We start from the raw sequence: 27,498 nt of genomic DNA, 5'->3' as shown, positions 1-27,498 counted from the left end.
GATTTTTTTCCTCCTTTATTTGGCTCCCTGAAATAGTCCAGTGTGGTTGGTTGCTCTGGAGCTAAAAGCTACTGGACTGTGTTGTAATTGTTGTAACAGCTTTGACAGTTTCCAGTACAAAACTGTACTGCTATTAGTAAAACTTTATCCACATTTAAGTTGAGTTAAACATTAAGATTAAAATGAATCGTTTCCACACTGATGTGGAGGCAGTTTACTATACTTGTACACATGACACTGACCTACACATGTTGATACTGTTTCTGGTATCAACATTGTATTTACATTCTTTACTTTCCACTCAGTGCTAGCTTTAGTTGCTTTCATCCATCAGTCATTCTTACAATTAATATAATTGTATAACTTATGAACATTGTTTTGTAAAAATGACAACAAATATAGGCTACCTAATGGATTTATGAGACAAGTAACAGAATTAGAATATTTACTGCCACATTTGTCTGTTTGGGAGATTTCTCCAAGCACAGTTTTCCCGTTGAAGTAAAGTTAAGATTAAAATGATCAATTAGTAAAACAACTGAATGTAACCTGTGATTAGTTTTTGTCAGTTGGTTGTTGTAGATATGATAACAACTAGCCTACCTATAAAAAGTCTGAATGTACCCTTTAGAAGTCCTTATCATGAGAAAGTTTAAGACACGGATGTGTGTGTGCTTAGTGTACATATCACTGTGGGAACAATTTCTCCACTTCTGTGCATGTGTGTGATTTTGTGTGCGACAGGAATGGTTAATTAGGTTTTTGCGTAAAAGCACAGCTGCAGTTCAAGTCCAGGTCAGGAGGAGTAAATCAATGGGATGGGCAGTGTTTACTACAAACCCCGAGCCCCCCCACTGACCTTTGTGCCTGTGTGATGACATGTATGTTGCTGTGGGTCAGTGAGTCTGTGTGTATGTTTATGGCCATTGACGAGCAGGAGGGGGAGAGTGTGTGTGTGTGTGTGTGTGTGTGTGTGTGTGTGTGTGTGTGTGTGTGTGTGTGTGTGTGTGTGTGTGTGTGTGTGTGTGTGTGTGTGTGTGTGTGTGTGTGTGTGTGTGTGTGTGTGTGTGTGTGTTAGAAAAGTGGGGAGGGGTCGTCGTGGTAGATTAGCCAGGTTGGGATGATTGGGTTGGGGATTAGATGGATTCAGGAACAGACACGTCTGTTTACTCTGCAAAGAAGACTTATAATAGGCTGATTGGCAAGGTTGATTACTCACACACACACACACACCCACACACACACACACACACACACACACACACACACACACACACACACACACACACACACACACACACACACACGTAAATGCACTTCCTCCATATGCTGATTAGCTTGTTATTGTTGCCTTTACAACACCTGCCATCTCTGGTCTCCCAGATTCAGATGAAGTCCGAGTGGCTGCAGCCTCAGACACGTCCCCATCAGGACCGACCAGAGAGCTTGCAATCAGAGAAGGTGTGTAACCAAACCCCCAGCACAGGCAGGTAACGGGAGCTGCACTTAGGCAACTACCTCAAAGGCATGGGGCTTGCTCTTGTTACCCGGCGCTCCATGTGTGTGTGTGTGTGTGTGTGTGTGTGTATTGTTTCTACTTACCTGTCTTTTTATGTGTCACAGAAAGAGGCGAAGTGCAGAGCTCAGAATAAAGCGCAGAGGCAGAGAAAGGAAGGCAGGATTATACACATGGCAGGTTAGAGAAAAGCAGCGAGGGAGAAGAGAGAGAAGATGGGAGGAAAAAGCCACAGAGAGAGGCTTAAGATTACAGAGGCAAGCACCCTTTGTTGCTGAGTTTAGTTGTGATGGACGGCTTATGTTGGGGGAAAGAGTGAAGCAGCCCCTCAATGCACCAGCCCAAAGTCTGCACACCTGCTGCCGATGTTCTTCTTCACCGATCAAACTTCTGCCTGACCGACGAGGGACCGGGACGTCAGGAAGGAGAGGCACAAGGCAGAGTTTCTCAATACGACCCAGGGACAGGGGGCAAAAATTAAGAACTCTAGACTTGGAGGGGGGCAAGCGATTGAGCCTTCAGGGTAAATAACCAGTCAAGCAAGAGCCGGAGTGAGTCTGGACGAGAGAGCACCGTTCAACAGGAGATACACAGAGAGAGAGAGAGGGAGAGGGAGAGGGTCGGCTGCAGAAGTGGAGATAAGCAGTTGAGAACAAAATGAGTCTACAGTGGTAGAGAGCTTGACGGCGGACTGAAGAGAGATCAAGGTTGACTCAAGTCTTTGCTGCTTCTAACCTGATTAAGGAGAAGAGAGGCAGCGGTGGCGGCGAGCTGGGAGAGCTGGGAGAGCTGGGAGAGCTGGGAGAGCTGGGAGAGCCGGTCCACAGAGCGTCTGAGCCGCTGAGAGGAGAGAGAGAGGAAGAATTACAAGAGGACGCTTGTCGAAAAGAAACCTCTTAAGTCTGGGAGCTGGAATTAGAGCCACACAAACTGCAGAGGGGAAGCCACAAAACCACAGTAAGTAAATTAGGAGGCTGCGGCTGGAAAAATGTATAATAAAGTCTTGGGCGGGGAAGGAATCTGTGGTCATGGGAGTGAGTTCTTTATATACTGTACCTTAATGAATTGATTTCCTGTTTTTAAAACTGTTGCATTTCATCAGTGTCCATGACATCACCTACTTCCTTATTTCTCACCTTTTTGAAAAACATGAATCCAGCTCTTTAGTCGTACGTACCCCTAACATCCCTAACTCGTCTCACCTCTCTGTCCCCCCCCCCCCTCCTGAATCCACAGGTGAAGATGCCTGCTAATGGGAACCGTCCTTTGATGCTGCAGTTTGGTCTAATCAACCACGAGGGTCGCTACCTCACTGCAGAGGCCTTTGGCTTCAAGGTAAGAGCACATGGAACCACCATCATGTTGTTGTTGTAGCTGTGGTGCTGGTACATCTGTGCCGGACTCAGACTCCAGCTGAGGCTGCAGGCGTGAAGCTGTCAGACTTCAGAGATCCTGACTAGACTAGATTTAAGACTGATGCCCTCTCTTGTTCCTCAGGTGAATGCATCGGCTCCCAGCCTAAAGAAGAAGCAGATCTGGACACTGGAGCAGGACTCCCAGGACACCCAGGTGGTCTACCTGCGCAGCCACCTGGGACGCTACCTGGCCTCCGACAAGGACGGCAAGGTCACCTGCGAGGCCGACGGGCAGAATTCAGACTGTCGTTTCCTCATCGTGGCTCAGTCCGACGGTCGCTGGGCCCTGCAGTCCGAGCAGCACCTGCGCTTCTTCGGGGGCTCTCGGGACTACCTGTCCTGCTTCGCCCAGATCATCGCCGACACCGAGCTGTGGGCGGTGCACCTGGCCCTGCATCCACAGGCCAACCTGCTGTCTGTGGCCCGCAGGCGCTACGCCCACCTCTCCACGGAGGACGGCGAGATCGCCATGGATTTGAACATCCCCTGGGGCGTGGCGGCGCTCCTCACCCTCGTCTACCTGGACGGCAAGTACTGCCTAAAGACCAGCGACAGCCGCTTCCTCAGCAACGATGGGAAACTGTTGACAGAGAGCGGGAGGGCCACGGCGTACACCTTAGAGCTGAAGTGTGGGAAGCTGGCTTTCAAAGACTGTGAGGGGAAGTACCTGTCCCCTATGGGGCCCACGGGCACCCTGAGGTCTGGACGCTGCTCCAAGCCGGGCAAAGACGAACTGTTTGACCTGGAGGAGAGTCACCCACAGGTGGTTCTGATGGCAGCCAATGGGCGATACGTCTCTATAAGACAGGGTAGGAGATGATTTCTTTTCCCCATTCATGCAGGGGAGCATACGTCAGTCCGACCGCCCAAAAGTCCAACGGCTCATTTCTCCAACTACCCATTAATCCGAGTTATTCTACAGTGTTAGGGTTAGGTTTAGGGTTAGGGTTACTGAAGTCGGAGAAATGGGAGGTCGGACTAATGGACACAAAAATAAAGAAATGTATGTTTGGAGAAATGGGAAGTCGGACAGACGTCATACGCCCCACCCTGCAACATGCGCCCCCTAACCCTAACCCTAACCCACTTTTACTAGATGCCTAAAATTTTACACAGAATCTCAAAAGTCTGATTAAATGGGCAGAGTTTGACCTCAGGTGCTACGGTGGATCACATGAGCCTTCAGCTGACACGATCTGACCTACACACATACATAATGAAATAGAGGGCAGGTAAATACTACAACTACTACGGTTACTACTACTGGCATGTATACATACTGTGCACTGATACGTCTTCAGGAAACTCATCTTACAGTTCGCAGGAAGCACATTAGCATGTGGACACGCTGAATATGGATGGTTAAGACAATAGACCACTCTCTAACGGCTGACAGCTGATAAGAGATGCGTGGTAATTATGGGTAATGTATTCTGCACATCAACATGCATTGGCATCACACTGAATAGTTGCATCTTTCCAGGAAAAACAAGATAGATGAGGCTGATACGGGAGACTATCATGCTCATCTGGGAGACCTGAGACCAATACATCATTTGTTTTAGGGCTGCAACTGATTTAGGTTAGTGCACGGTTGGTATTAAGTGTTACACCAGTGGGTGATTTGATTAAATGACAGATTTATTGTACACCCATGCTGGGAATAACTACTGAAATAGATATTTCAACAACATTTTGCAATGAGTTTGAAATTGCAGTAAAGTTTAGGTTTTATGGTCTTATGGTTATAATTTATAGTTTTTATAAAAGCAAATGGAATAGAAAAAGTTGAGAGAGCAGGATGTTGTTTTCCCTTTTCCTTTCCCAAATGATCTCATAAATGGTGATCTTTTCAGAAACCCCCTCCCCTTTCAAAACCTCTCAAATGTACCTCCTGGCTTTGTTGGGTAATGGTGTTAACACTTAACGCTTTTGCCCCGTGGGCTTACTGAAACAGCTGCTGGTAACTTATATGGCGTACAGTAATGCTCTGTTGATAGTGTGTCATGTATTTACTCTTCGGTCTTGTGACAGGGAGTGCTGGAGAGCGTTATTTGATCGGCAAACAGGCCTGACACCACAATACTTTACTGAAGGATTACACCTGCTTCGCATTGTCTTCAAAGTTTCTTCTTCTCAAAAACAAGGTTGAATTTCCTTGATCAGTTGAAAAAAAGAATTTAAAAAATTGTAATTCTAAGCGTCACGTTACATCTAACCAGAAATGAGCTCGAAGTACTTGCCAAGAGTTTTACTGATGGGCAAAGGGGTTTTCTGGTCTGATTTGAAACTGGATTTGGGGTGGATTAGCGTACACCAACAGTGCTTGTCAGCATATTTGGCCATGACACCCATCTGCAGGCTGCAGATTCTTGTCTGCAGGGTCGAGTTACTTCAGCCCTGGGTGATGTAATTGAATCTCTAACTGCTCATTGTTCTTGGTGAGCAGTGGGAGCTGCAGGCAGACGCCAGAGGACTAGCAGCACTGTAAACTGATTGGTCGAAGAGGAGGAGATATGGCGGAGTGTAGAACACACGGTACAGTATAGGAAGAGAGCTATAATGTATACAAGTACACACATGTGCATTCACACACAAAGAAACAGTGGCAACCCGCTCTCTGCCGCTCTCCTTTCTCTCTTCCTACACTTGTTCTGCACAAACAAACGCTTTATCTTTCTCCAACACACTCACCCACACATAAACATGCCGTCCTGCTGCGGTGAGTGCTGGAGTGAGGTGTGTTGAATTATTGATGAAGTTGGCCCCTGTTCCTGGAAGGCAAGGGGGGCGGGGGGGTCTGCTTTCAGAAACCCAAGCTGCCTCTCACCTGGGGCCACAGCTTCTAACCTGCTAATCTAACCCACTGAACCCGGCTGCAGTCTGTGGCTGTGCATGTGTGTGCTGCTGCTGCTGAGGAATGGAGGACACACAGTTTAAGAGAAAGCGTTTAGCAAGACACAATAAAGAGATGATATTTTTAGTTATGTTTTTTTTTTTTTTTTGGTGGTGGGGGGGGTTACATCTCATTTCAAGAATAACAAGTTCATCTCTGTAGCATCCAGAAAGAAACAAAAGTATGAAACACTGAAGCCTGCATTCACACACACCACCACTGTCATGAACAGTTAGACCCAACTCTTTTCTTTTTTTTTTAATCCACGGATGACTTGTTAGATGCACAAGTTTGCAGCAACACTGAAATATAAAAAAAAAGATATCAGGTGTAAAGTGGACATGTGAAGTTAGATTAAAAGTGGAATCAAACAGAAAACATACATGTTAGTGCCTCAGAATCGTTCAGTACTTCTGTATTACCTTTTACACAACCTTTGAGGCTGACATGATGATTAAAGGAGCAGAAGTGGAGAATGGAAAGCAGAGAAGGGAGGATACAAGTGTAGGAGGCCTCTCAAAGGACTCTGGGACAATAGGAGTATATGTAGAGACAGGTGGGCTCTTTGTCCTCCCTAATGTCGCTTGTGTCTTTACACATAAATTAGCACCTTTGTTCATGCTCCAGTTAGCGCAGAAGAGTTATGTTGGCTCGTGAGTAACAGTGTAGAAAATGGGTTAGCAGTAAAGAGGATCCTCAATTTAGACATACAGTACAAGTGTAAAAGTCTTTGTGCACAACAACAATGCAATGCAATTCTGTATTTTCCAGCAGCCATGAGTTTCTCTATATTGCCCAAGCATGTGTGTGTGTGCATACATGTGTGTGAGTGTGTGTAGATCTGTCATCATGTCTCTCATCACCTCCCTGTGTTCCCGGGGTCTAAGTGGTCCACTCTGGCCTGAAAGTGAAGAAGAAATGATAGTCCAAAGACATACACTTTCCATTAACACACATGTGAACATGCACGCACACGTATAAACGTACATACACAACACGTAATGCATCTACACACACACATACACAGATAAGTGGGGGAAAAAATGAAGAAGCAAAAATAAGAAAAAATAAAAATGACACAACATGCAGTCGTGAAGGATGGAGGATTGGGAGAAAGAGGGAAATAAGGGACAGGGGGATAGTGGCATCAGCTTACTATTAATAATGGATGTCAGAGGCATCTATCGCTGATGGATTAGTCAGGCCTGCTCCACTTGCAGGCTGCAGGTAGGACAACACCAGAAAGTGGAGCTGGAACTGGGGTCTGATCCAAAGTGTGCCACTGCAGCCGCTGCATAGTTTATCACTGATCGTGGCTGTGATGACAACGTCTTATTTCGTATGCTTGACCAACCGGTGTGTCAAAGATGGTCATCAACGTGGCTATTGATATCTTCAGATTGCTGGCTTGGATTTCACTGTATCTAATCCCCCTCTCTCCCTCTCTCTTTTTCCTCCTCCATCCGTCTCTCCTTCCTCTGTCTCGTCTTCTCCATCTATCAGATAGCGTCTGTGAGGTCCCAGCTGAGCCCGGCCTGAGGATCATTTCTAGCTTGAATTAGTGTGAAATGGACACATGGAATAGGTAGACAAAGCATGACATTGAGTCGGGATGAGAGAGAACGAGAGTGATGGGCCCCCAGGCGTACGTAGGTGCGGAGGAGAAGAGTAGAAATTTATGCTTCAAATGCACTTAAGATCAATGATCATTTAACCAGTTGTTAGACCTCACGATTCCTAGTTTATCTGGTGCGAATAAGGTGCGATTAAAGCCTCCATGGCGTTTTTGTTGCATATTATCTCATTTCTCCCTCCTCCAGTCTGTTTCTACACTCAGATATCGAATTGAAGACAAAAATACTGAAACAATTCAATAGAAACAGCTGGAATATGCAGTTTTTTCAATCATCATCTATGGCTAAGGAAAGGTAAAAAAATAAAATAAAATAAAATAGAATAAAATAAAATAAAAATAATATACTGTGTATATATATACACACACAATATGAAAAAAATAGAATTGCTAAAACTATGTTGTAACCAGGCTCTACAAAGTGGTATGTGAATCTGTACAGTGTTACATTATGCATATGTAATTTATATGCATGCATCCATCAGTGGCTTTGAACCACTGGAGTGAATCACAGGTTTAGTACCAGCAATATACCAACAGCACATCACCATAAAATGTGTTGTAACCTTTCTTGACCTCCCTATGGATACGCAGGCGATAGAGCCATATTGTCTCATGTTGCTTTTAGCGATGCAAGGCTGCAGGCAGGTTCAACTCATGTCAACAACCAGTGGATGGATTTCAATGAAACTGTGCAGACACTCATGATCCATCATCAGGTCAAAAGTCTGACTTGTTGTTGCACATAATGGTTTGGTTTATGACCAGATATCTTCAAATCTAATTGGATTATCTCATTAACAAACGCTAGAATGCTAAAATATGATTTGTTTCAAATATTAACCATTCCTCCTAAAAGTATTAGGCTTGTCACTGTGAGCATTAGGGCTGGAAACGGCTAATTAATTAATCATTTCATTCAATTTATTTCAAAGATTTCAAAGATATTTGAAGCTAAGTGATCACACGTCAGCTGGGACGAGTAAATGCACTCACAGGTCTAAAGTAGAGAAGGATTGTTGACTTTTCATCTCAGCAACCAGTTTACTAAGTTGTTGCATGAGGACACAGAACTGCAACGATGTTTTGTCGCGTTTCTGTTCAGCATATGAACTTGTGTTAGAGTAGTTGTATTAGTTTCTGTAATAATTGTTTCAGAGGATGAAGTTTTTACTTTTCAAGTACTGATAATTACCTCTTTAATTTCAGGGTTTTTTTTGTTTGTTTTTTACAATAGTTTGGTTCCATATAAATGTATTTCTATAAATGGATATGCTGTGGCTATTTGAGAGGTTTAAAACAATGAAGCCAATTAGTAGAGTTTTTGTGGCAAACTGAATTTATTTGATTATTCATTGTTATGGCCGTTCCATGGGAGGGGTTGGTAATTATCTGTACATCCTGCTATGTGTGGACCATAAAATCCTCTGGTCTTTTCATGTTTTTCTTTTATTCTTTCATGGAGAGGATTGAGGGATTGGACGGGTAACACTCGAAAGCTGATTATATCAGTGCCCCGCAGTGAAGAGGGCAGATAGGCAGGTCCCGAAGGTGGAGCGGTGGTGGGAGGTGGGGGGGTCAGCCATAAGGAGGGAAGGATGTGGGGGAAGGGAGGAAGGGAGGAAGGGAGGAAGGGAGGAAAGGATGACCCAAGAGGAGTGGAGAGGAGAAAAAAGGGGATCAGGGTTGTTAAAGGATTAAGAAAATGTATCAGGGATATTCTGGGATTAAGTGCCCTGCAATCTGTCCGTTAGTGGCCAAACAAACTATTGTTTTTTATGTTTTTGGTCGAGCAATATGTTGACATGGAAGAGAGTATTCCATATTGTAAAGGAAGGACTTGTCGGTGTTGTGTTTCCCTTGTGTTTGACACCAATTCTGTTTTGTGTTTTAGCAATGTAAATGATAGAATAATTGTTTTGTAAAAAGTGTTTGTCAGTCAAAGGTGTGAATTCTGCGTGGGTGTTAAGTGGTCTCAGTGTAACTACACAGAGTGTCAGCTATTATACTATGGTGAGAAACAGGCATCCTACATATTTACCTTGTCTGTGAAAGATTCTCCTGCACGGCCACATTCAGTGTTTTGGTTTTATTCGTAGTATATCGTGTCCATAAATGCATCCAGACGTTCATTCAGTAAAAAATGTATTTACCCTCAGGAAGGTGCAATGGCACATCAGATCACAGGGTGCAGTTCAAAACGGAGTTAAAAACAACTCGACATCCCGAGATCAGACATGATTACCATCTCTTTCATGCTGGGCCAAGTTAAACATAACAATACAACCTGATTAGCAAGAGGCTGTCTGTGGCTTTCCCACTTGCCATTGGGAATCAGGGAGTAATAAAAGACGTCTGTAGAGTCTGTAAGATAAATAAAAAAACGTCTTTGGGGACTTAGGACAGTGCCGTTGAGAAAAGGAAATGAAAATGAAGAGGCGACTGATGGATGGATTCCTCTGAACATTAAATAGTCCTCAGGTTTTCATGCTCAGGTATTAATAACAGGATGTGCTCACTGTGCTCCCTCTGCAGGCGTCAGCCTCGCAGCCAATCAGGAAGATGAGACAGACATGGAGACCTTTCAGATGGAGATTGACAAGGAAACCAGGAAATGCACGTTTCGCACCAGCCAAGGGAACTACTGGGCCCTGGTGGCTCACGGAGGCATCCAGAGTACGGCCACGGAAGTGTGAGTAAAAGAACGGGCAGGAGGAAACACATCCTCAGCTGTGTGTGTCTGTGTCAGTCCTTCATGCTTACAGAGGGAGGTGGACCACTGCAGCTTGTTGCCTCCTATAAATCACCCAGGGCCGTTGTATAGGGGAGAAAGGTGATGATAACTCTAGGGGCCCAGCGACCAGTAGGGCCCACAAAAACCCAGTAGTCTAATCTTTGAATGGCTGAATTATTCTGCATAAGACCCTGACTCATAGTACTCCTAGTAATGCTGCATTAGCATCAAAACAAAGTAGGCTAAAAAAATTTGTATTCATTTCAGGGGGCCTAGAATTCCTAGTAACGGCCCTGAAATCACCATCCAAACCTAAATCCTTTAATCACATGTAACTTTACTTTAAAGTTTCTTAAAATGTCAACGACCCATATCGACCCCATAACAACACGGGGGGGGGGGGCAAATGACAGCCCAACATCTCAGAGCACTTTCAGTTTTAATGATATCCATGGAACATAAGATAATATAAGATCAGATGAACCTTCGTTATCTCCTAGAGTGAAGGAATCCAGGACTGAGCTGAAGGCAGGGGGAGTTTGATGGGAGATCACTTTACGATTCACCATCTGTCTCGCGACTCTCTTTCTTTTTTATTTCTTCCTGTTGCTAACCAGCAGTCCATTCTGATGCTCGTACATGTTTTGTCATGGGTGTAATCTTTCAGCGCTCAATCAGACTGAGACAGCAAACAGCAAAGAACATGATGTGGTCCCATCATCGGCTCATCACAGTGACAGGCCTTGGAGAGAAAAAAACAGTCAAATTAGTTTTTGAACATTAACTTTGGTTTTATTTTTATTAGTATTCATTCGAATTACATCTTTTCACCAGTTTGCAAATCATGAAGGTATTGTGGTATTGTGTGTCTAATAATGCCGTAAATACTTCATAAGAAACTAATTATTAGATATACTTTTTTTTAAAGTATAATACAACTCAAAATTAAGTAAGTCATGAATTTTAATATAAATCTATAGCAGTACTGATGATTCAGATAAAGAGAAGCTGCTTGCCTGCATGATGTGGCAAATACCAGCACTGGTTTGAGTTCATGATTCCAGCCACAAAAACCTCTGGACTACTGATGTTACAAAAACCTTTGTTTCTGGCAGTGGACCTGCTTTACTTGGTTTCATCTTATACGTGTGTGTGTGTGTGTGTGTGTGTGTGTGTGTGTGTGTGTGTGTGTGTGTGTGTGTGTGTGTGTGTGTGTGTGTGTGTGTGTGTGTGTGTGTGTGTGTGTGTGTGTGTGTGTGTGTGTGTGTGTCCAACATGTGAGAGTCTTCTATTCTCTCTTGTGCAGGTCGGCCAACACCATGTTTGCAGTTGAGTGGCTTGGCCACAAGGTAGCAGTAAAAGCTAACAATGGAAAATACATCTGCACCAAGAAGAACGGTCAGCTGCTCGCTGTCAGTGACTCCATAGGTAAGAGACTTTTTGTTCTTTCTTCTTCTACTTCTCCACTCATGTATCTCGGCTCTTTCCTGCTCCTTCTGATGTGTTTTTATTTTGCTGTCAAACCTTTTCAGGCGAGGACGAGCAGCTCACTCTGAAACTGATCAATCGACCTATGCTGATCCTCAGAGGAGAGAACGGCTTCATCTGCCACCACAAGAACTCCAACACACTGGATGCCAGTCGATCGGTCTATGATATCTTCACCCTGCAGTTCAGTAACGGGGCCTACAATATCAAAGGTCAGGACTGAAACAGGCCTGAGGAAGCAGCAGGACTGATTCTGTTTGGTCTGCCTCTCGGCTCTTATTTAAACTCAGTGTTTCTGATCTGAATCCATGCAGGTGTGGGAGGCCAGTTCTGGTACGTGAACAGTGCCGGGCTGGTGTGCTCGGACGGGGAGACCCCTGAGGATTTCACCCTGGAGCTCCTTGAACACGGCCGCCTCGCCATCCGCGGTAAGAACGGCAAATACCTGCGAGGAGACCAAGGAGGGACGCTGAAGGGAGATGGACTCAGCCTGAGCAGCTCAGCACTGTGGGAGTATTAAACACAGCACCGGTTTAAACCTGAACTCTGACTCATGACATCGTAGAGGTGATCCGTCATCAAACAACTCTTTAGCATTCGGACTTAGTGGCTCTTTATCCTATGTTTTCCCTCCTTGTTGCAAAGAGGCTGCAGCAGAGGACCGACTGTCACAGGTGGAGGCAAAACCAGAGCAAGAGCAAGAGCTGACTGTGGGTCATCTGCCAAGAGAAGTCTTGATGAAGCGAACAATGTTTTGAGACAAGACTCAATCTCAAAACCAAATCGGTGTGACTGAAAATAAGAGTTTTTGTGTTTTTCTTTTAGATTGTATCCAGGAAGTATTAGATGCAGCATGCAGGATTAAACTAATGTCTGACACTAAAGAAAAAAAAGACATGTAGATTCTCCAGTAATGTTTCAGAGATGTGAAACCAAGCGTCAGCATCATGTGCAACTATCCTTTCAGCTCATGCCATCCATGCTATCTGTGTTTGTGTCTTCAAGGTCTTTCTGTGGCTGCTCATTACATTAGTGAAAGCTGGGCAACAGAGGTGTCAGTCATTCAGTCTGGCCCAGGTCTAGTCTTCTTCGGTGACTCGGTGCCATTTGACACGGACAACGTTACCGTTTGGACTGAGATCATCTTTTAGCTTTCATTAGCATAGTGTTGCTACCTGAGGACGTCGACTGTAACCAAGACTCATGTAGCCTTCATGCTGCCAGTGCTAATAGGATCATTTCAACCTGCCACTGCCAGCAGGGGGATGTTTTTCATTTCATTCTTTTTTTTTCATCTGTATCTTTACATCATGTTACACTGTGAATTTATTCTGTCTTTCCTCTACATAGAGATGAGAAATAAACTTGTATGGATGGTGTTTTGTTTTAGTGATGTCACATTTCCATCAGGATAATATAATATATTCCAGGCTAAGAGAAGTTTAGTGTAGAAATTAACAAAGGTAAAGGTGTGAAGTGTGTTACAACAACTCATTTTACTGTTATCTTTCTTTAATTTTTGTTCTCTTAGCTACAAGCTAGTTCAGAAAAGAACTAGGAATAGCCCTGCCTCAATTTAAACATTATTAACCATTAAATAAAAGTAATGCATTTCAAAACTGTAAATATCTCCCCAATCTCACACTCAGATATAGCTGTATTGAAAAGTGAAAAGTCCAGTGTCCTGTCTCCATCTCTGAGCTCTTTGTTTCTGAACAGTTCTAAATGTGTCAACATGAATTATTTAGCATGAACAGCTGTGTGAATGAGTTAAATTCCCACCTTGTGTTTGAACCATCAGCTCCACTAACCGGCAGGTCATCTCACCAAATCCCATCAAGGCGTTCAGTCCCATTGTGTTGGTTGAGACTTCACTGTTATCAGACAGGAAGCTCCATGTCCACCACTGATAGAAATCTGTGACTGCAGAGGTTCAGCATCATGCTGTTGGAGCAGAGGAGTTACTGTCATCATTTCTTCTCAGTCTCATTTTAACCGAGATTTACTGCCGTGTGGTTGCTGCACTGATTGCTGCTGTGGAGGAAACACAGACAGCAGAGGTCACAGAAGTCTCACAGGCCTGGTGCTGCAAAGATTAATGTGCAAGGACGGGGAAGAAAGTGCAATCAGATACTCACCAGTGTGTCTAACGTCGCCTCTTTACATGCTGGCTCGTGTTTAGCTGCTGCAAGAGCAGAATCGAGAAAAGTGTATCAGCCGTGGTACAAGCAGGGATTTGTCCCGTCCTACAGGAGCAGCTGTTTCCACTGCAGCGATCTGGACTTGGTCTTGTTCTCTCTCTGGCAGGAGATAGAAACCGCAAGACTGGGATGAGATGCTTCACTGCCAGCTGCAGGTTTCCAGGCCATGACCATGACCCTCTGTTCTGGGTTCTTCCTCTCCTGCTGCTCTCTCAGTCCCTTATTGATAACAGTGGTACTGTATGTTATGTTCACTATCAGCAGTAGGTCTCCCTGGCAACTGATTGTTTCTTATTCTGCTTTCTTTTGATGAAGAGAATAAAGGTTTATGATCTCTTGATGAAAACATGTTTTCACTTGGTGATGCAGAAGCCAAAGAATATGAGTCGAACATTATTCACATTAAAGAGTCGTGGATGGTTCGTTATCCACAACTATGGTGTAGCTCTAGCTGAGCTTATTATGGACAGGCAGCACAGGGATTAGCGCTCGCCACACAGAAAGAAGATGTAGAGAGTTTACACAGTGAAGCCTGGGAGCCGCTGACCCTGAAGGACACCGCTCTATGTTCTGTGTTAGTCAGAGACCAAGGATACATGATTCAAGAATGAACTGCAATAATCAAAGCCGGAGGAGATAAAGACAGACAACGGCAAAGGCAGTGATGGAAGATAAATAAAAAGATTAATTATTGATCAAATTAAAATTTTTCTAGGATAAAAAATGTAAATTCTGTTTTCAATGACTTAATAACTTTGTGAAACAGCAAATGAAACAGTGACAGAGCAGTAGCCTGCTCCCGGTTCACCTACGTGACTGTTTCTCTTGGGTCTCTTCTCATCTTTCCAATTTTTCTCTTATCTCTGTAACCTCAGCAACCTCCCTGCAAATCTAATCAGAGTACTGATCTAATTGTCGACAGTCGTTGGCCTGGTTTTTGCAGAAATATGTAAATCTCAGCTCGGTGCTGAATGAGGTGACTCCATGAGCTCCAGTGGCGCAATCGGTCAGCGCGCGGTACTTATAGACAGTAACCTGCAGAGTGATGCCGAGGTTGTGAGTTCAAGCCTCACCTGGAGCAGACAAGTTTTAGCATGGAGACTGAAAAAAGAAAAGAGCAAACAACTCATCACAACACTAGACTACAAACCCTGAATAACTGCACCAGCGCTCCAGGCAGAGTTCACCCTTCATGCAACATTAAGCTGCTCTGCAAACTTTGTTATCATATTACTCTCTCTTTATTGGTGAGGAACATTCAAATCCCTTTTATGACGATTGACAACAAGCTGAAGACAGTCCAGTGGTGCAGTCGATCAGCACTTCATTGGAGTTAGTGATACAGTGATGGTGAGTTCAAGCCTCATGTGGTGCAAGTTTTCTTCTGATCACTATCAGTGCAGTCATGCACCTGGCTGCATGTAAGCCAAGTCTGTTTCCAGGTATTTTTATTTTCACATGGAAATCTCAGCAGTTATTCATCTTACAGCACCTATAAAACATCTTAGGTTTGGAGTGAAAGTCACAGTGGTGGCGATACATGTTAATTAGCAGGTTTGTAGTGTGAACAATAGCGCCGCATTGTTTTCCTTCATTAGACTTTGACACCTGCAGCAAAATGAAAGAGTTCTCCTGAGCTCCAGTGGAGTAATAGGTCAGTGTGTGCTCATTAGACAGTAACCTGCAGAGAGGAGTTAACAGGTCTGTGTGTCTGATGTGTGTCTGAAGTGTGTCTGATGTGTGTCTGATGTGTGTCTGATGTGGCTATGAAATGCAGCTAAACGCTCTTTACTCAATTATCATATTTATGATTTGTTCAGTTTAGTTTCTCAATGAAAAGACCAGAGAACATGAAGTCACATGACCGCCACCTACTGGACAACATGTCGCTTTCTGTTCACCTTCACATTTTTCAATTATGTTTTCTAATATTCTCTCTGTAGGTTTGATCCCTTGGAAGCTCATTAGCTGAAGCACTGGTGATGTGCTGTGTTATTGTTGGATAACCACTTATCTGTAGCTGTAGAATATGTCCAATAGCACAATAATAAAAATAATAATAATGAGTTACACAAGGTCACATCAGGAATTCTCACAGCCCTTTAAAGAAACACAAAAGTATATTTACATAAGCAATTATTATGGATATGACTGCTCACTATAGAACACTTGGACAAGGTTAAGGGTAGGTGTGAAAGCTTGTTTAAAAGGAAAAAAAAAAGAGTATTAAATTATAAGGAGAGGATTTTCTCTGAGTTCTCTGTAAACAGTGAGAAGAGTTGGGGTCATCTGCCCTGTGGACTCGCCCACGCCCAACGCTCCTGAGACTCGACTCTGCTGGATCTGCTGCAACAGGCGCTGATGAGAGTGGAGGAGGAAAAGAAAGAAGAAAAGAACATTAAGATGCATTCGACTGAAGCGCCTCTGAGTTCTTCTAAGAGATGGGTTCAGCGGGTTTAAAGGGATAGTTCACCCAAAATTCAAATGTCACTCATTATCTACTCACCCTCATGTGGACTAGGGGCTGGGAGAAGTTTCAGAGTCCTCCGTTACAGCGGGGCTCGGCGCAGCACTGCATGTCCATATGACGGTTGCTAATGGGCCTCACTTTTCTTCGTCCAAAAAGACACACCAAAAAAACCATCCAAATACCTCCATACTGCTCGTCTGTAATGTCCCTCTGGTATTGAAGCCCCGACATGAGAAATTGTTCCAAAAAAAAAAAAAAAAGTCTATAGGTTGTTTGTAGCGGAAGCTCCCAGTGTCTCAGTTCACTGCTTTGCCTGTGTCAATGCAAATCTCGCGTGATTCTGGCAGAGCAACAGTGGGAGCTTCCGCTACAAACAACCTTAAAATTTAGACTTATTTAATTTTTTTCGGAACAATTTCTCATGTCGGGGCTTCAATACAAGAGGGACATTACAGACGAGCAGTATGGAGGTATTTGGATGTTTTTTTGGTGTGTCTTTTTGGACGAAGAAAAGTGAGGCCCATTCGCTACCGTCATATGGACATGCAGTGCTGCGCCGAGCCCCGCTGTAAGTGGTAGATAATGAGTGAAATTTGAATTTTGGGTGAACTATCCCTTTAAAAAATATATCATAATGGCCTAAAACAGCTGTAAATTAAGTGTGTGTTGTGTCTTACCTCTGCTCGCTGCAGCGCCTGTCTGAAACCAGAACTCTGGACGCTCTTTGTGGAAGCAGCTCTGTCAGGAGTTCTCTGCAGCAGAGTCTGCGTCAAGGAGCAACAGGTGAAAGAAGGAGAAATTATTTTCATGCATTTTTCATCTAAAAGCAGGAACATATCACAGGATTTTCAAGCCTGGTGAGGTGGAAGTGAAAGTGGGTGCTGCTAGAGCCATAATACTGACTAGAATATAATCATTATAAACAACACAAGTTGTCTGTGTGAAAAAAAGATTGAAGTCTCTCAGTCCTCATCATCAAACCAAATCACACTGCAGCATGAATTGTTAATGAAGGCAGAGGAATAAAATAAATACCAACAACTAAATTGTGAGTCCATCTTCATTTCATGCTCCACGTCGTTATCACAGTGAGTTAAAGCTGCTCAGAAATGAGAAGAAGTCTGGACTACATTTTAAGGAGAAATTGTGGCAGAGCGAGCAACCAGCTACAACTGGCTGCTCTCTCTTCTGCCGTTACGACAGTGGGGAGAGGAGGAGCGTGTTGGATGTGAAGCCATGGCTATTGGCCAGGGTTTGAGGGTGCATTTTTTAATCAACTTCCCGCAGCTCCATTTAAAGCAGAAGATCAACAGCAGTTTGTTTCTGTCATTTATAATTTTGTAGCTCTGAGTAGAGAAGTATCAGAAACCCCCGCACTGTAGGTTTCTCTGAAATACTAGAAAAGCAAAAACTGTGCATGGGCGTGTGTATGTGTGTGTGTGTGTGTGTGTGTGTGTGTGTGTGTGTGTGTGTATGTGTGTGTATGTGTGTGTATGTGTATGTGTATGTGTGTGTGTGTGTGTGTGTACCTGTATCCGGCTCAGCACAGCGTGGTGCAGTCCACACACTGCTGCTATAGATGAGCTCTGGATGTGAACCTCCACTGTGCTCTCCTCTCCTGTATTTACCTGTAGAAAGAAGGATGCATCATCATACTCATCTGCTTTGTTCAGATCATTTGTTTTTATAGCAAAACGTATTAATATTAAATAATGTAATATTTGACCTCTTTGGCTGTCAGTTTGACTGTGTCTCCATTTGGAGCTCGGGCACTGAGAGCTGAACTCAGGACAGTCTCGTCTCTCTGGTGTCCTCTCTTCACTCCTCCAGGACCTTCACGCAGCAGCCAGTCCATCAACCAGAGGGAGAGGTTCTGTGGGGCCTCGTTCGGCCCCTGAGGGTCCAAATCTACCACCAGCGTGTCCCTCACTAACTCTGATGACACCCTGACACTGGCTGAACACTGCCCCCCCTCAGCCTTGGAGGTGCTCTCTCCGCCTGCAGCCCCCCGGCGTGCACACCTGGTCCGGCGTGAGTTTAGAAAAGCTTGGATGCCGTCGCTGGGTTGAGATGTGGTGTTTCTGTTGATGGGATGGGATGCGGGGCCGTTGAGCTGCAGGGCGTGCAGCCAGTCCACTGTCAGTGTGTTCAAGGGCAGACTCACACAGCTCCTCTGGAAGCCAGGAGGTTGTGCTGCCCCCTCCTCCTCCTCCTCCTCCCCCAGGAGACTGGAGAGTGAGAAGATGAGTGAGCAGTTCACTCTCATTGGAAACGACGTGTCGCCTGCAGCTGCAAGAGGCAGCGACACTTCTAATGTTTCCCCTGGATGGAGACTGTGGAAGGGGAACGAAAAACCAGTGGAGGAGCTCTGCCCCCCTGCAGCAGAGGAGGAGGAGGAGGAGGAGGAGGAGGAGGAGGAGGAGGAGGAGGAGGAGGAGGAGGAGGAGGAGGAGGAGGAGAGAGGAAACACAGAGATGCTCAGTGTCCAGCCGCGCTCCAAAACATAAGGACTTGAGTTGTCCAGGACACATGTGAGGCTCAGACAGTCCTTCTGGAGCAGTTTGCTCCAGCGGGTGGTGGCCTGACATCTGATCTGCTCCTCTCCGTCTGAACCGGCCGCCAGCAGGGAGCTGATGTTCAGCACCTGGTTCATGTGCCGCAGAATCTGGTTTTTGGATTTGATGGCAGTTTTCAGCAGAGATGCTCTAAAGGAAGTTTACACAACAAACAGGTCATGTAAAGCAGTGTTTCTCAACCAGGGCTTCTCAGAGCCCTAGTGGTACTTGGTGTAATTGCAACAGGGGGTTCTTAAAACGATAAAAAATAGTTTTATTGTGTGACCTTTTAAGACATTTAATTGGCATTTTTCCCACTGCCTTATGTTTTAATGGGAAATTGGTCATAGTTTTATAAGAAGCCACATTTTGGTGCTTTTGATTCATTCTTGTTTGTCTTGTTAAATATACTGCATTACGCCATTACTACAAACTCAACACTTCCTGTGTCCTTTTCGAATTATGAGCCCCCCGTTTCAGTCAATAGTCTCCATTAATTTCTTAATTCAATTCAATTTTCAATTCAGCTTTATTTATAAAGCACATTTCATGCACAAGGCAGGCTCAATGTGCTTCACAACAGGTATACATAGTTAGATAAAAATCAATTAGAAATCAAGAAGAGTGCAAGTGCAAGTAAACAATCATAATTGGGCTTTTATTGTGAAATATCGCACAGGAAGATGGTATACAGCTATGAAATGGAATATTTGCCTTCAGAACCGTTAATTAATATGCAATGACACAATAAAAAAGGCTATTCTGTCAAATTGGTTTGGGACTCAGTCTCTTCACACCTGGGTAGTGGTGGGGGGCAAGAGGGGTCTTATAGGGGGTCCAGTGCCCCGAAGAGGTTGAGAACCACTGATGTAAAGTCTAACAACCCAAAGCTGTGGTCAGTTGAATCAAAGAGGAATCATTTTGCACGTACCTTTCACAAACATCCCCGATGGCAGACAGGAGATCCCTGACGCCACGGCCCCCCAGCCTGGAAGGCAGACTGGACAATCCTGCTTCCTCTCTCCCTGCAGGTAAGATAATCCTCTGCAGCTGCCCCCTGACAGACAGACCCAGGAGCTCCGCTGCTCCTGAACACAGCACACAGAGTCATCTTCAGAGATGTGAGATACACGGTGAACACAGACAACACACAGAGACAGAGAGAAGTCAGAGAATGAAACCAACATGTTGGCTCAGCTGCACCGCTGCACAACTGAAGAGCGTTTTCTACAAACAATCGTCAAATCTTTGATGGTAAATACTCCACACCAGTATCACACCAGTTATAATCAATCAACTAAATTATCTACTATGTCATATTTTACAGTTGTCCGCTTTGCAACTTGTGCACTTTTTCCAAATAGATTTATTTAATTTAGGATGAAACTAAAGATGCTGATGAAGTATCCATCATCATACAAAGACAGCAAATCAATCACAGTTGAAATTTGAAATGTATTTGAAGTGTGTTTGAGGAGGCTGTGAGTTTGATGAATTTCTGCTTTAAAAAGTTTGCTGTTCAGCAAAGATGCCCTCGAATGAACTGATTGCAGCTGCTTCCTTCGCTGCATGTGACTTTCACAGAAAAGAAATGAGAAAAGAAATTTAAACTGTGATTGATTTGCAGACACTGTTTGCAACTGCTTTATCAAACCAGACAAAACCTCACACAGACTTCAACCCTCTGCAAGTTCTGCAAGTGTCTAGTGACATGTTGTAAAGCAGAGAGCTTTGTGTTAGGCCTGACTCACCTGTTGTGTTGTGTTCAGGTGCAGCCAAGGCGACGACTCTACACACGTTTAGACTGGCGGGGCTCTGGATGGTAGCAGCTGTCCTGCTATTCGTCTCCTCGTTTCTTTCCTGGCCGTCTCTCCCAGATGATCCCTCTGATAGATCCAGCACCAGCAGGTCTGAACCAGAACTGTAGTAGAGCTGCTGTTTATCTACACAGCCACACACCACAGGCCCCGGCACACAGGCCTCCATAAATCCAGCTGTTTTGGCCCCTCCCTCTGGCCCTCCCTTGTCAGTCTTCATAAGCAAAACTCTCCCTTGTTCGCCCACTGCCACCAAACACTGTGCGAGTCCTGGACCCGTTTCTGTGGCAACAGATGCTCCCACAAACACGACTGGCTGCTCCAGGCTATGCAGGACTCTGAGCTGCGATCCTGGCAGGCGCAGAGGGAGGAAGCACAGGCGTCCATCTGGCAGGCCATAAAGGACAACTGGTGATCTGGCCAGGGCTGCGTCAATCCCAAACAGAAGTTTGAAGAGGACAGGTTCAAGGCAGAAATGATTGTCTGCTGATGTGCTCTCTGATGACGAAGAGGAGGAGGAGGAGGGTGATTTTGTTTCACCAGGATGGACACAGATCAGAACTGGGCCCTTTCTGACTCCTGTCTTTCCCTGAGTGTCAGCTGACACCAGCGGTAGACTGAATGAACGGAGCAGCTGCACTGGTTTGGTGTTGTACAGACTCAGGACCCAGAAGGCGTCTCTCTGGGACAGGATGAGCAGCACAGAGTCGATGAGGAGAAGGGATAACACACCTTCTTCTCCAACAACGAGACGGTCAGTGGAGATGTGTAGCTCAGCTGGACCAGAGGATGCCTCCACTGGCAGGCTTGGAGCCCTGCAGGGGTGAAAGAGAATGAATGAGGCATTTGTGAACTAGCATTGTTGTAAATACTACATGTGAGCTGTGCATGTCAAGGTACATACTTTGACAGCAGAGGTGGCAGGTTGACACAGTAAACTCCACTAGTACATGACACATAGAGGAGCTGGTTATCAGGACTGACCACCAGGTCAGTCACAGGACCGGGGAACTGGAGGACAGCCTGCAACAACACAACACAACACAACACAACACAACACAACACAACACAACACAACACAACACAACACAACAGAGTCATTAACATGTGAGGCTGTATGACCTAGTGTACAGCAGCAGACAACTTACCGTGATGTTTCTCTCTTGAGTATTGAAGACATGAACTTCGTCGCTGCCCGTACAGAGGAGAACATCTGTCTTTAAACCAAACCTGATCCTCGGTGTGTGTGATGAGCCTGAGGAACCAAACTCAGTCCAGGTTTCAACAGCACACCGACCCTCCATAACCACAGCTCCGTCTGCATGCAGCTGTATCAGACAGCTCAACCTTCAGCAAACAGGGAAATAAATCATACAGGTGAAAGACAGTGGCAAAACTAAACCAGACAATCTTCAGCCGGATGTTGACAGAGGATACAGAGTTCTTACTAAATTCCGCGCATCAGGTTTTGAACCAATAATAAGAGAGAACTACATTACCCATGAAAACAAACGGAAGCCTGGAGGTTTGGTGGCGGATGTAACTTACTGCTCCGCTCGAAGTGATGGAAGCGGATGTGCACTTTTATACGAAGTATGGGCGCAGCGAGCTGGTCATGTGTCCTGTTTTGTCCTGTTTTCTGTTAAATACACTCTGGTACAAAACATGAGCTCGTAGTTTGGTCTTATTTTGTTCCATTAATCCGCTGGGTGACGAACAATAGGTGGCGTAGTCGTGTACCTGCAAAGTCGTTCATCCACCCCCGAAGGAGAGCGAGTCTCCGTCGGCCAATCAGAGCAGCCGGAGCGAACATCGGCCAATCAGAGCAGCCGGAGCGAACATCGGCCAATCAGAGCAGCCGAAGCGAACACCGGCCAATCAGAGCAGCCGAAGCGAACATCGGGCAGAAATTTGAAAGCGCCCTGTTGCTGCTCGCTGTTTTCAGGTGGTAGCAGAGATTTGAACGGAACTGAAAGACACATTTTAACTAAACTAAACACGATGGAACTGCTCGCCGAAGAAGATATGAAGATGTATGTTTATGAGAACAGACTGAAGACCTTCGCGGGCTGGCCTTTCGACGAGGACTGCATGTGCACCCCGGAGAACGTGAGTGAACGTTACAACCGTTTAACTTACTGTTGAACCAGAGCTAGCTAAGCTAAGCTAAGCTAACACAACAACAGTTAGCACCGAAGTTAGAAAAACGACCAAACATCGGTATTCGTGTGAAATACGGTGTAACGTTAACTGTAGCCGGTTTAGTTGTGCTCTGATGGAGATAACTGAGTTACATTGGTGCCTGTCAGAACTGAACTTCACCTGAACACACACTGTCAACACGGTGTCAGACTGAGCTGTCTGACAACGATAATGTAGATAGATGACAGTACTTTATTCCTAATTTATATCCTTTACAGGAAATTATTGTGTCACAGCAGCTCCAATAGAATAGAATGAAAAATGCAGATACGATAGGAGAATAAAATAACTTAGGTTAGCAATAATATTAAGGATAGTAACAAAATCTGTATACAATTAAGTAAGGAGACATAAAACATAGTAATTCAGTTAGTGCAGGATTAACAATTGTGTAATGTACAAGTGCAGGTGTGCAACTCTGAAATAATCATTATTTTTCAGTATTAAAGAGTCTGATGGCTGCTGGCAGGAAAGACTTGCATATATGATTACTTGTTATAAGAAATCATGATTTGAGCTTGAGGTTCATCAAGTAAATACAGCATATTAAAGCAGGTGAGTGGGTGATGACACAGGGATCTAGACCAAACAGTATCAGTCACGAACCATCATACACTTTATTGATTTTTCCCCCTGTTCTAATATTGTCTAAGGTGAATCCATATCCTATGTAAAAGGCTGCAGAAAACAGACAGCCCTGTTTGGAAACCTGAACTCCATCTGTTAGATTTGTGATAGTTTGTTTAATATCCTCAGATACCTTATACTATAGTATTTGTTAGTGTGGTGTCAATACACATAAAGTTTGCAAAGAATTAATGTATCCCTTTTCTTCCTTAATCATTTGGTCTATAAAATGTTTGAAAGAGATGACATCTTCAGAGGTTGTTTTCTCTCACAGACAAACACGCTGAAATTCAATGCAACATAAAATAAAAGGGAGAAAAGCAGCAATTGTTTCCATTGACAAGCTGCAACTAGGAAATGTTTTGTGCTGAAGCAATTTATCATCAAAATAGTTAATGATTTTTTTTTTCTGTGACTTATCAGTTGGCAATGAAAGTAAATAATTTTTAGTCAGTTAAAGCAGAAGTAAGCGATATTTTTGTGTTAAAGGACAATTCCAGGCGAATTCAACTCGGGGGTGTATTTTCCTATCATTTTAGGTCTAAAAGAATGAATCTGAAGATTTTCAGTTTAATTTCTCCTGTTTTGCGGTAGCTGCGTCTGTCCCTGCATCGCCACGGCAGCAATGAATGGGAGTGGATGTAAGTTCCACTGTTTAGGCTGTTTACATCCCTCAAAGCCGCAATTTTTTTCCACAGACAGCGTCAGATGGCGACTCAAACATGCACCGAGAAGTTTATTTACTTCAAGCAAGCCGACATGTTTGTAAAACTAGATCTAATTCAAAGTCTCCCGGAGTCTCGCGCGAGACCCAGTTGCCGTGCGCGGTGTGTTCAGGCGCAGTCGGAGCTACCGTTTGTGTCATAAACACAGGAATATCAACTCTTTACTTGCTTGAAGTGTACATTTTTTCCCACAGACAGCGTCAGATGGCTACTCAAAGATGCGCCGAGAAGTTTTTTTTACTTGAAGCAAGTAAAGAGTTGATATTCCTGTGTTTATGACACAAACGGTAGCTTTTCCCACTGCATGTGAACACACCGAGCACGGCAACTTCGGGCTCGCGCGAGACTCCGGGAGACTTTGAATTAGATCTAGTTTTACAAACATGTCGGCTTGCTTGAAGTAAATAAACTTCTCGGTGCATGTTTGAGTCGCCATCTGACGCTGTCTGTGGAAAAAAATTGCGGCTTTGAGGGCTGGAAACAGCCTAAACAGCTGAACTTACATCCACTCCCATTCATTGCTGCCGTGGGGACGCGGGGACAGACGCAACTACCGCAAAACAGGAGCAATTGAACTGAAAATCTTCAGATTCATTCTTTTAGACCTAAAATGATAAGAAAATACACCCCCGAGTTGAATTCGCCTGGAATTGTCCTTTAATCTAAGTCTTAAATAGTTGTATCTTCCGACAGCAATCACTTCTATAGAGTGTTTGGTCTGAAACACGGGTCTGTCAGTCACTCTGCTCTGCTCTGAGCCCAGGAGAAAACTTTCCTTGTATCCTACAACCTTTATCCAATGAGGAGAGAGAACGGCATAAAGGGGCAGTCCTCTCTGTGTGTGCAGCCACGGGATGCGCCTGAATGTGGTGACGTAGGGACGAGGACCAATAGATCCATGACGAGGGCGGGGGCTGCTAACTCCATCGGCTGACAAGACGTTATGGTGCGTTCAAGGCAACTCGTAACTCGTGTTTTTCCGACCGTGAAGTGGTACCAGTTCGATCTGGTACGAGTTCACGGGTCAGAAGTTACGAGTGGCCGTTATAGTGACTTTCACAGGTAAAACAGGTCGGAGAAACACGAGTGGGTTGCCTGGAACGCTACAAAGTCGTAAGTCGTGACTTGAAGCTGTAATTTACGGTTTAAAAAGTCTGCCTGGAACTCAGCATTAGCCAAAACCACCGGATCGCTTACTTCTGCTTTAATAGTGCAAAAATGTCACATTGTTCACTTGTTTTTCCCAGATGGCCAAAGCTGGCTTCATTCACACCCCTTCAGAGAACAGCCCGGACATCGCCATGTGTTTCTTCTGCCTCAAAGAGCTGGAGGGCTGGGAGCCCGAGGATGATCCAGAGTAAGATAACAACATTATTTATTGGGCTCATGTGTCAGAAAGCCGAATAAAAAGAAAAGAGATCTGTGCAGCTTTTTGTCTCATTAATTTAATCTTATCTAATTTGAATTAGTCCAATCCTCAAGAGATTTAGGGAGGTGCAGCAAAATAATATGATTTAGCAGGCTCAGAAGACAAAAGGCACTGTTAAGGAAGAACTGCAATATTTTACGGCAAGAGGTGAACAGTCCATGTGATAAACCATTGGCAAAGAGAACTAGCAACATGCTGGAAAATGATGGATTAGTTTTTTTTTTATAATGCAACTCAATAGCACATTTTTTCGATCTTATCACATTGATAATCGGCTGCATATTTTAAAATCCATGTGCCGTTTTAACACACACAGAGACTCTGTGTTAAAGACATTGTCCAGGTTATTTCCCGTCTCCAATTTTACTCCATGTGACTAATAAACTTGTTCTTTTATGTCTGAAATCAATGGAGTGCTTTTAAAACTCTGAACTGAATTACACACACATTTGGCCAGGCCTTTCCAAAGTGATTCACATGTACATCCACCCAACACACTTTGAAACGGCTAAAAATAGCTCAAAGTTTATCCGTCTCATTCCTCCTCTTCGACTGGCTGCGCTGGCTGAAGTACTCTACGGTTTTAAACAAGAGTAAAGGTTAGTTTGTTGAATTGATTTATTGCAGTGGAGAGCTGGAGACTTCAAACACAACACTTTGAGTCTATAAATGTTTTCAAGCATATATAAGTGATCACTTAAAAGTCTTTTGGTTTAAGAGTTTATTTGTGACCATCGCGCCACTGTTCACTGTTGGAGTGAGATTTTTCCACTTAGCGGTACCTTCTTTGTGTTACATAATGTTGCAGTGGTTGTGTCTGATACAACAACACTTCAGGCATCAACTATCTGAATTCATCCTTTAGGCTATGGGGTTTGTGGGCACAGTGTAATATGTAATATCACTGTGTTGTTTGGTTTGCAGAAAGGAGCACAAATCGCATTCAGCAGCCTGCAACTTCATCACCCTGAAGAAGAAAGTAGAGGATCTCACTGTGGAGGAATTCTTCAAACTACAGAAGGAGAGGCACAAGTTCATCATTGTACGTATTTAGGATGACTCCATAACTTTCAGATTTACAGCTTAGTTGTACAAGTCCCATGCAAGTAAATTAGAAGTAAATTAGATCTTTTTTGTAATCTTGTCTGGTGCCTTTTCGATCTGTGGCCGTTTTTGGCAAGTGACTAAATTGCTGAGCAAGATTAACATAGACAGAACCATAATAACTTCCTGTGAGAAAATTACACCTTGTCATTAGTCCTGATGAAGATCTTCCCTCCTTCGTTTGCAGAACAAAACCTGTAATGATGCTGTCACCAAATTTGAAGAGGCGGCTAAAGTGAGAAGAGCAGAAATAATCAGGACGGCCATGGGGGAGGAGTGACAGTGAATGTCTGTTGATGAATGAAATGGTTTTCTATGTTTCTTTCATGTCTCCTTCACTATATATGTCAGTTTTTAATGTTGTCTGTTTTTCATGTGATCTGTTTCAAACCATTAAACTTGTTCTTTTTAGTTATTCTGTATGGTGTGATTGTTTTTTTGTTTGTTTGTTGTTTTGGGGGGGGTGCATAGTAATTGGAAATGTACTGATGTGCAACATAAGTGAGTCTGAGTATTAAGACGTGAGACGGATGACATTGACCTCAGTGTTTCATTCTTCCAGGTGTTGCCCTGTTCTCTCCTTATTAAAATCCTGTACATCTTTGCCAAATCTCCATTCTTGATCTCGGTGCTTATTATAGCTGCACCGGCTCATAACTACCATAACTCTATAGAGCACCAGTTTG

The 27,498-nt window shown here is 44.2% G+C and overlaps 3 protein-coding genes and 1 non-coding gene across 4 annotated transcripts; 3 read left to right on the top strand and 1 right to left on the bottom strand.

The window, feature by feature from the left end:
* Nucleotides 1-2,342: 2,342 nt before the first annotated feature.
* fscn2b (fascin actin-bundling protein 2b, retinal) lies at nucleotides 2,343-12,897 on the top strand. The gene is made up of 7 exons (XM_085761725.1): nucleotides 2,343-2,473; nucleotides 2,753-2,851; nucleotides 3,014-3,740; nucleotides 9,996-10,152; nucleotides 11,501-11,622; nucleotides 11,727-11,894; nucleotides 11,997-12,897. Exons 2-7 carry the CDS (start codon nucleotides 2,759-2,761, stop codon nucleotides 12,200-12,202), a joined length of 1,473 nt encoding a protein of 490 aa, XP_085617851.1. The 5' UTR covers nucleotides 2,343-2,473; nucleotides 2,753-2,758; the 3' UTR covers nucleotides 12,203-12,897.
* Nucleotides 12,898-14,871: 1,974 nt separating this feature from the next.
* trnai-uau (transfer RNA isoleucine (anticodon UAU)) lies at nucleotides 14,872-14,964 on the top strand. Its single transcript is given in 2 exon segments — nucleotides 14,872-14,909; nucleotides 14,929-14,964. It is a non-coding gene; the product is annotated as a tRNA-Ile (tRNA).
* A 654-nt stretch (nucleotides 14,965-15,618) lies between these two features.
* faap100 (FA core complex associated protein 100) lies at nucleotides 15,619-22,037 on the bottom strand. Its single transcript, XM_085761795.1, has 8 exons — nucleotides 21,874-22,037; nucleotides 21,630-21,748; nucleotides 20,660-21,540; nucleotides 19,840-19,996; nucleotides 18,080-19,058; nucleotides 17,883-17,981; nucleotides 17,031-17,117; nucleotides 15,619-16,241 (listed from the first exon to the last, which is right to left on the bottom strand). Exons 1-8 carry the CDS (start codon nucleotides 22,027-22,029, stop codon nucleotides 16,110-16,112), a joined length of 2,610 nt encoding a protein of 869 aa, XP_085617921.1. The 5' UTR covers nucleotides 22,030-22,037; the 3' UTR covers nucleotides 15,619-16,109.
* Nucleotides 22,038-22,612: 575 nt separating this feature from the next.
* Nucleotides 22,613-27,231, top strand: birc5a (baculoviral IAP repeat containing 5a). Its single transcript, XM_085760981.1, has 4 exons — nucleotides 22,613-22,834; nucleotides 25,527-25,636; nucleotides 26,633-26,750; nucleotides 27,000-27,231. The coding sequence occupies exons 1-4, from the start codon at nucleotides 22,727-22,729 to the stop codon at nucleotides 27,090-27,092; spliced, it is 429 nt and encodes a 142-aa protein (XP_085617107.1). The 5' UTR covers nucleotides 22,613-22,726; the 3' UTR covers nucleotides 27,093-27,231.
* Nucleotides 27,232-27,498: the final 267 nt, after the last annotated feature.

The sequence above is a fragment of the Trachurus japonicus genome, chromosome 19 (assembly GCF_045865225.1).
Source record: "Trachurus japonicus isolate A0001 chromosome 19, Traja_1.0".
Lineage (NCBI taxonomy): Eukaryota > Metazoa > Chordata > Actinopteri > Carangiformes > Carangidae > Trachurus > Trachurus japonicus.
The sequence above is the reverse complement of the archived record's forward strand: the minus strand, read 5'-3'. Positions and strand labels throughout refer to the sequence as shown.

Coding starts and splice junctions, on each gene's coding strand:
- fscn2b (XM_085761725.1), top strand. CDS start 2,759: ATGCCTGCTAATGGGAACCGTCCTTTGATGCTGCAGTTTGGTCTAATC. Junction 2,852..3,013: donor CAGAGGCCTTTGGCTTCAAG/GTAAGAGCACAT, acceptor CTTGTTCCTCAG/GTGAATGCATCGGCTCCCAG. Junction 3,741..9,995: donor ATACGTCTCTATAAGACAGG/GTAGGAGATGAT, acceptor CTCCCTCTGCAG/GCGTCAGCCTCGCAGCCAAT.
- faap100 (XM_085761795.1), bottom strand. CDS start 22,029: ATGGAGGGTCGGTGTGCTGTTGAAACCTGGACTGAGTTTGGTTCCTCA. Junction 19,997..20,659: donor ACCTGAACACAACACAACAG/GTGAGTCAGGCC, acceptor TGCTGTGTTCAG/GAGCAGCGGAGCTCCTGGGT. Junction 16,242..17,030: donor AGGCGCTGCAGCGAGCAGAG/GTAAGACACAAC, acceptor CACTCTCATCAG/CGCCTGTTGCAGCAGATCCA.
- birc5a (XM_085760981.1), top strand. CDS start 22,727: ATGGAACTGCTCGCCGAAGAAGATATGAAGATGTATGTTTATGAGAAC. Junction 22,835..25,526: donor GCATGTGCACCCCGGAGAAC/GTGAGTGAACGT, acceptor TGTTTTTCCCAG/ATGGCCAAAGCTGGCTTCAT. Junction 26,751..26,999: donor AGAGGCACAAGTTCATCATT/GTACGTATTTAG, acceptor CTTCGTTTGCAG/AACAAAACCTGTAATGATGC.